This window comes from Trametes versicolor, assembly GCF_000271585.1.
Source record: "Trametes versicolor FP-101664 SS1 unplaced genomic scaffold TRAVEscaffold_12, whole genome shotgun sequence".
Lineage (NCBI taxonomy): Eukaryota > Fungi > Basidiomycota > Agaricomycetes > Polyporales > Polyporaceae > Trametes > Trametes versicolor.
Window position 1 is genome coordinate 1,532,691 of NW_007360332.1, and position 7,451 is coordinate 1,540,141.

At 56.6% G+C, this 7,451-nt stretch overlaps 2 protein-coding genes across 2 annotated transcripts; both read left to right on the forward strand.

Moving 5' to 3' along the window:
* Nucleotides 1-243: 243 nt before the first annotated feature.
* TRAVEDRAFT_52738 (uncharacterized protein) lies at nucleotides 244-3,776 on the forward strand (the record flags this gene model as incomplete). Its single annotated transcript, XM_008045340.1, has 13 exons — nucleotides 244-256; nucleotides 330-370; nucleotides 435-1,420; nucleotides 1,474-1,560; nucleotides 1,611-1,765; nucleotides 1,828-1,983; nucleotides 2,042-2,224; nucleotides 2,275-2,387; nucleotides 2,438-2,551; nucleotides 2,602-2,979; nucleotides 3,029-3,244; nucleotides 3,314-3,470; nucleotides 3,526-3,776. The coding sequence occupies 13 exons, from the start codon at nucleotides 244-246 to the stop codon at nucleotides 3,774-3,776; spliced, it is 2,850 nt and encodes a 949-aa protein (XP_008043531.1).
* A 348-nt stretch (nucleotides 3,777-4,124) lies between these two features.
* TRAVEDRAFT_52739 (uncharacterized protein) lies at nucleotides 4,125-6,206 on the forward strand (the record flags this gene model as incomplete). Its single annotated transcript, XM_008045341.1, has 8 exons — nucleotides 4,125-4,387; nucleotides 4,458-4,525; nucleotides 4,896-5,053; nucleotides 5,108-5,249; nucleotides 5,277-5,296; nucleotides 5,345-5,536; nucleotides 5,592-5,834; nucleotides 5,898-6,206. 8 exons carry the CDS (start codon nucleotides 4,125-4,127, stop codon nucleotides 6,204-6,206), a joined length of 1,395 nt encoding a protein of 464 aa, XP_008043532.1.
* Between the last annotated feature and the right edge of the window lie 1,245 nt (nucleotides 6,207-7,451).

Below are 7,451 nucleotides of genomic sequence, written 5' to 3' on the forward strand. Positions count from 1 at the left end.
TTATATACTACTGGGGGAGGACGATGAGTAAGCGTATAAGAAGAGAGCATGTGACGTCCAGAGGACGCTGACTGAGCGATGAGTAACGCTGAGTAAGGGAGCATAATCGACATAAGGTCAGATAGTCCATGGCTGAGTAATGCGAGTAATCCGGACGCTGTCTAGAATAGTCCGGAACATCGTAGAACGTACCAGAATCATGTGGAGGGATGGCAGGATGCCAAGTAAGTACAGAACAAAAGAATGTACGTATATGGTAAGTAGGAAAGTCCATGCTGGCGTATGGTAGACGCACAGCCACTATCACTGCCACTCCCGGTCCGGCACAGCCGTAGACACAGAAGTTCAACACTATTACCACCGGCAAGCCGTGAGTAGCGATAGATCCCACAGCAATAGTTAGTATTACTCACGCCGGCGGCTCAGCATTACAGGTGCCGCTACCAGTTCCTGGTGGGCCGGAAGCATCCCCTCCACCTTCACCATCCGAGGACGACGATGGACTGGGCCTGTTCGATGGCCCAGGACATTACGACGCATTCCGATTAGCCCTAGAGGAGATCGCCGGGGACGCATCCGACGAGGAGGATGCACTGGCGCTGAATGACCAACACGCCACCCCACCGCAGTCTCCACGCCTACTGCAGCAGGTAGATGGCCGTGGAAGCCGCACGCCAAGTCCGGACAACGCAGCTGAAGCGGCCCCGCGTGTGGAGATACCAGATGTCTCGGAGTTGGACCACCCGGCTCTTGCTCACGCCCTTGACCTCCCCGCTCTCCCCCCATCCCTCTCTCCCCGCGTCGTTTTTGAACGATCCCATCCACTGTGGTACGTGCGGGTCATACTCCTGCTCGTTGCCTACCTCCATACACACCACCATGTCACATTCCGCGCCTCCGACCTCACACTCTCGATGTTGCGTGCTATCTTTGTTGCCCTAGGGATGCTCGACAGCCGGGATCCAATGCCCCGCACGCTCACGACGACGTTCAAACGGCTTGACTTGACCGATAAGTTCCACATCCTAATCGAGTGCTCGAGCTGCCGTCGACTATTCCGGCCCGACATTGCCAACAAGAAACTCCATTGCTTCGTCTGCAACACCCCACTATTCACGACGCCCTCTTGTGCCCTGGCACTACTCATCCGGGTCCTCCGAATGGATGCTCCTATCCCTATCCCCCGAACCATTGCGCCTCTTTGTCTGCTCTCCTCGGCCATTGCCTATCTCATGAATCAACCTGGGATCGAGACCTACTGGGAAGCTTGGACAACGCGCCCTGCCCCTCCCCCGGGCGAATACCGGTCTATACATGATGGGAGCCGCTGGAAAATACTTGTGGGGCCGGATGGAAAGCCATTCTTTGGTCCTGATATCAACGGCGAGCTGCGTGTCCCTGTCATCCTCCACGTAGACTGGTGAGTGTCATTAGCTCACTTACCTGTTCTGATTACTTATCACATCTTCACAGGTTTTCTGCCGCCTCGAGTGTGTTCAGTGCTTCGTACTCCACCGGGGCCATTTCCTTCTCCCTTCCCACCCTCCCGCCCGCCCTTCGGTATGTACTAGCCTACTGATTTAGCCCTCGAGTACTGACATGTGCTCTAGGTATCGCGTCGAGTATCTGATTCTCGCGGCCATGACAGATGGTCCCAAAGAGCCCGATGCTGAGGAGCTGCAGCACTGGATGGCGCTCATCGTTGATGACCTTCTGATGCTTTATCACTTAGGTGTATTTGCGCCAACGCCATCTTGCAGGGAAGGTACATATCTCTTCAATATCTGAGTGCCGCAACCACTACTGATGTCTCATACTTTTTTGCAGGACGGCGGTGCTGTGTTGTGGTCATCTGTGCATGCACAGATCATCCTGCGATGTGCAAGGTGGGTGGATTCGCCGACAAGAATCACCACGAGGTCCCGTGCACTGAAGGGACCGTCACCGCCGAAGACATGTACACTGACAAGTGCCTGCGCGGAGGTGCGGCGCGTACGACGTCCTTAAATCGTGTATCTATTTATTGATCTGGCTACCACAGGCTGTCCGCCTCGATCGCATGAGGAGCATGTACAGCATGCCCGCGAGTGGCGAGCACTCGCAGGTAAAGAGCGCGACGAGCACTTCAAGGAGCACGGCAGCCGCTGGGCGGAGATAATGCGGCTGCCGTACTACGACTGCGTCAAGATGACAGTCATCAACCTGATGCATAACCTGTTACTCGGTGCGACTCCGCCTCCCTCAGCCATGCGATGTATACTGATTATTTTGTAGGTGTTGTAAAGACTCAATGGTACTCGCGGTGGATCAAGCCGAACGTTCTGCGCGCCGACACGAAAGGTGGAACCAAGCGCGAGCTGGCCATGATGCATGCGTTCCTCGACACGGTATTCGTGCATCATACCCTATTCTGGCTACGTCACTGACATTTGTGTAGTTTGAGGTCCCAGGTTGGGTTGGTAGGCTCCCGTTGCGTGTTGGTGAACCTGCGGGAGGGTCCCTCTCCGCCGATGAGTACAAACACTTGATGATTGGGCCGGGGTGTATCATTGTACGTCCCTCTCCTCCTGAGTGCGCCTGTACGCTAACATTGTGATCTAGCTGCCAATCATTTGGCATCACTTCGCACCCGAGATCAAGAAGGAGCATGCCGCGGCCCTCAAGAAGCACGCCAGGCTGCAGCAGGCCTACAAGAAGGCTGTTGATAAGCACACTGCTGACATTGCTGAACTCGAGGCCAAAATAGATTCCGCTAGCGATGCGCAAGAGCCCAAGCTGTCGAAGCGGCTCGCGTCTTTGAAGGCGAACCGTCCTGAGCCACTCGCTCCGTGCCCGAAACCCCGCATGTGCGCTGAGGAGGTCCGCCTCATCCTGCAGCTCTCAACGTCTCTCAAGCTGCTGTTGGCCCCCGTGATGACTGCTCGAGACCGCGAGCGTGGGTCAACGCTACTCTATGACTACCTTGTCGGTTATAAGGAGGTGTGGTCGTCTTTCATGCACATTATCGCTTACTTACATTCATGCTTAGATATATGGAGTGGAAGCGATGGTGCCTAATCACCACTTCGCATCGCACATCCCGGCACAGCTCGACGAGTTTGCAACTGTCTACGAGATCTGGGCATTTCTCGCCGAACGCCTAAACAAGACGTTGAAGGCTACAAATCTCAACAACCGCCGTGGTGGACAGCAAGAAGTGGTCATGATGCGTGCATTCCAGCGCGACATCGCACTCCGTGCAGTGGTATGTCCACTCTTTGGCACCCCCTTGCGACTGCGACGGTGTGGGCTTGGATTGATGCCATAACTCTAGGTGGAACACGTCGCATCGACACCCAGCGCAGAAACAACGGAGGCACGCGCGACTCGCACGATTGCTCAGCGGTTCCAACACAATACTCGGGAGTCACAAGGGACGCTTGAGGTGGCAGCGGCCATGCAAGGCGATGAGCTTGATGTTCAAAACGACGGTGAGTATATCTGCTTACCATACTCGCTCCCCTGATTGCTGACGTACAACGGCAGCCCTCCTCAGCGTGTCTATGCATGCTGGGCCAAGGTCTGCACACCCACAGACCTTGGACGACGCTTTTCGAGCGTACATTCTTGGTTTCTACAACCACCCCAACGCCGCCGCGATGCGTAATGCGGACGGAACCCCGCCGCAGATATACTACCGACATGACCGCCATGCTCCGCGCAAAGCGGTCTTTCTCGATACATCTGCTCATACTCACTGGGTTCAGGACCCTGGAAGTCGACGGTCAAGTAATTAGTAGCGGGCGTGAGCCGGGCATGTAGTCGGACTTGTAACTTAATAAACGCTCGCGCCGGGACTAGCTTGGAACTGCCATGAGCGCCTGTAAACCCAGACAACGTTCCAGTGGTGGGCGGAAGGTGCGCTCCACCTTGTAAATAGACACGAGCACCGCATACAATCACACATATTCCGAAATGAAGCCCAAGAGGTGATCACGATATGAGGAGAGTGGAGGAACACGTCCATTCGAATGTATTGACAGGTGTGACAAACAAGCCCAAAGAGCGCCCGCGCCCGCGCCCCCTCGCGCGCCGCCCATCCGCTCTCGCGCACCAGCAACCCGCACCTCTCCAGCCTTGCAACGATGTCGGACGAGTGCCCCCCGGAAATCCTCAACCCAGGGGTGCGCAAGAACTGGCACTTGTTCGATGCTGAGTCGCGCGCAGGCTTCCTTCTAGACGCCAGAGGTGATCAGCGCGCAGCGTCGCGAGGCGTAGGCAACGGACGCACCAACGGACCCCACGGATCGCGGCAGTCACAGTATTACGGCCTAGGTATGCGTCCTCCGCAAGGCGACCCGTACAACACGGAAGAATACAACGCTGATGGAGAAGGAGACGGGACCAGGTGAGAGTGCATATACTCATTTCGCGCATATATGCACTTACCTTATCATTCCGTGTTCAGACAATTTCAGCGCGGTGGACGAGGGTGTCCGCCAAGCCGGTCTGCATCTGGAGGCTCCGGAGACGGCCGCAACAGAACGTGAGTACATGCATATATGCGCAGCTTGTTACTAACACACCTTTTCTGCGCAGCGACCGCCGCCGCCGCCTTTCTCCTGGTGGCACATTCGCACGCATGTTGCGCGATGGTGGTCAGCATGCCCGGGACGAGCACGGCACAACCTCAATCGACCCGGCACTTTTCCGAGCCAACCAGGAGACAGCTACGGCAGCCAAAAACCGTCAGCTCGAGGCAAGACTCGCCACGCTGGAGGCTCACCTTCCAGGAACAACACAGGCGTTGCCCGTGCCACCTTTTCAAGGGCGCGATGCTCAGGGAGCGACTGCACGCGGGCGCGGGGGTCACTGAGTGTCTCGTCGCCCTCGGGTCCCTACTCCTGTCCCTTCAGATGCCGATGAGCCCCCCGAAGGCTCTGATGACGATGCAGACGATGTGTATGCTCCGGATTTGAACACGCCGAAGGACGACTCGGATCCCCTGACGATTGTAAACACCAAGTACAAAGAGCTCAGCCCGACGCAGAAGAAAGCGATATTGAAGTGCCAGGTGAGTACTTACATCTATGGACACTCGGCGCATGCAAACTGAGACGCTGTACAGTCGGCTGTTTCGGCCTCCTTTCGCGATGTCACGGGTGTTCCCACCACAAAGCATCCGTGGCCGAAGTGGACTGGTGAGGGAGACTGGACTGGACCGGGAATGGAGATCAACCTCGAGGGCACGGTCACGCACCGTGTCAATCGTGCACTCTTCTGACGTGTCGCCGAAGTCGCCATGCAAGACTTGAAGGTGCGTACTCGTTGGTCAGTATCCTTTAGGTGCTGACGAATGATTCAGAAAGATAAATCGACCCATCAACTATGGATGAACGCACCCGATGTCAAGCTGACGCTAGGCCTTCTCATCGAGATTGCCAAGTGTACGTTCCGCGGGTTCAAGCGCCCCTATCGCGCCCAGCATGATGCCGATGCCAAGAAGCGTTTGGACGATAACGGGCGGTTCAGTCGCTGGTTGAGCCGGCGAAGACAGGTGCGTACCTTGACTCATGTCCTGCAATCCCCGGATGCTGATGTCGAGACCCCAGACCTGCCAAAACCTGATGTCAGCCGTCCCAGAGTACAAGGAGATCTATGGGGTCGACCCTACCCCACTCCTCGTTGCGGACTTGATGTCTGACGAAGCGAGCGGACCCGAGGAGGGCAGCGAGACGGTCCTCGAGTGGAAGCGCCGCATGGCAACCTTGGAGGGCCGTGTCGACGTCTCTGACGAGTTCCTTACCAAGAAGACGTACTTTGAGGTGATCACGCCGAACTGGCGATCAGATGCGGTACGTCAGGTACGGCACAAAAGATGACAATACACTCACCATGTGCGCCGCGCGCCCACGCAGCTAACAAAGATATACCACGAGCTCGCGCGGCTCTGGTACAACGCTTTGAGCGTTCGATTTGCGAACGCGATGGTAACACGCATCCGGACTTCGAAAAGGGCCACAAATGTACCACCGCCGTACACGCCCTACAACTTCGGGATCAACCAGGAGTGGTACGCCAAAAACAAGAGCGAGCCGGCTTACAAGATCTTGCTGCGCATGTGGGGTCAGTTCCCGGACCCGCCTGGGTTTGGCGCGAACACCGAGCCCGAAGCCGCTCCTGCGGAGACGATCAATGCGGCTGCGTCGACGTCTGGTTCCGTCTGATCACCTCTTCGCTGGAGGACGTCTATATCTTGGTCTCTCTAGGTCTGTCAGACTTTGCTCTCGCTGCCTGCTATGCTCGAATGGACTTTGCCCTCGGAGCTGACGTTCAGTCTCTGCCCATGTTACCTGTGACTCTGTCTGAGCCTCCGAGTTCGCCGTGCTTGCAGACGGCTCCCGTTCCGCTCCCGAACATTATAGATAAAAGCACAAATATACATATGCACTGTCGCCAATATCCGAATGGTTTCAACTGTGTACATAGATAGAGATATGCAATACACGTACCTGGCATGTCATCGAGTCTGCAACGATGGTCTCCCGTGGGCTGTACATGGATCTCAAGCACTGCTAGGGGGTGCTGCGTCGGGGTCCTCCGCCAGTGCCGCCATCGATATTGGTACCTGGCAAAGAGCACCACAACAAGTGTTAGTACAGTCCAGTCATGATGCGCCGCAGGACACACCTTGTCAAGCGTCGTTGTGATCCACAAGCGCGGCACGGTGATCTTGCACACACCGCGCGCAAGCTGGCATATAATGGCCTCAACAGGGATGATTACGGGTGGGGCACTGTTGCTCTCTCATGTGATTCGCTCCTGATATCCCCAGTATCTGATATCCAGCTCAGGGCTTCCGGTATCAGCAGGTAATAAGTTATAACACCATGTTCATACATGAATACGACTCACAATTCCTTCCAAGGATCGCCGGCGACGTTCATGGACTGCCGCGAGACCATCCAGGACATCTCTGCGAAGATCTGGGCGTGAGAGAGAAGGCTGTACATCAAAAGTTGTAACTTCTGCGCCAAATAGGGCGCGCAAAGTTGCAACTTTGCGCGCCGGCGCCTATCCTCGCTTCCGCCCCGAGCCGACCGCCTTAGGCAGCACACCATGCGTCCGCGGGCCCATCCCCCGTCCGTCGCTCCCAGCGACCCTTCCCGCCCACCCCTCTGTGCGCCTGCGCGCACATGGATGATGGCGCCCGCCCGCCCTCACTCCTTGGCGCTGGTCCATCTTGCGTCGCGCCCCCGCCTGCCAGTCCTTGCGGCCCGGTACCCGCTCTTCCGCTCTGACATGCCCGCGTGTGGATACTTGCTTCCCCCGCTTCGAGAATGCTAATCATCCGTTTAAACAACATGGCCCCTCACGCCCTTCTCTTCCTCGCCCTCTCTTGATTTCTCCACCATTGCTCCCCAAACATATCACCCACGGCCGAACGTCGAGCCCGCGACCTCCGAGCACCG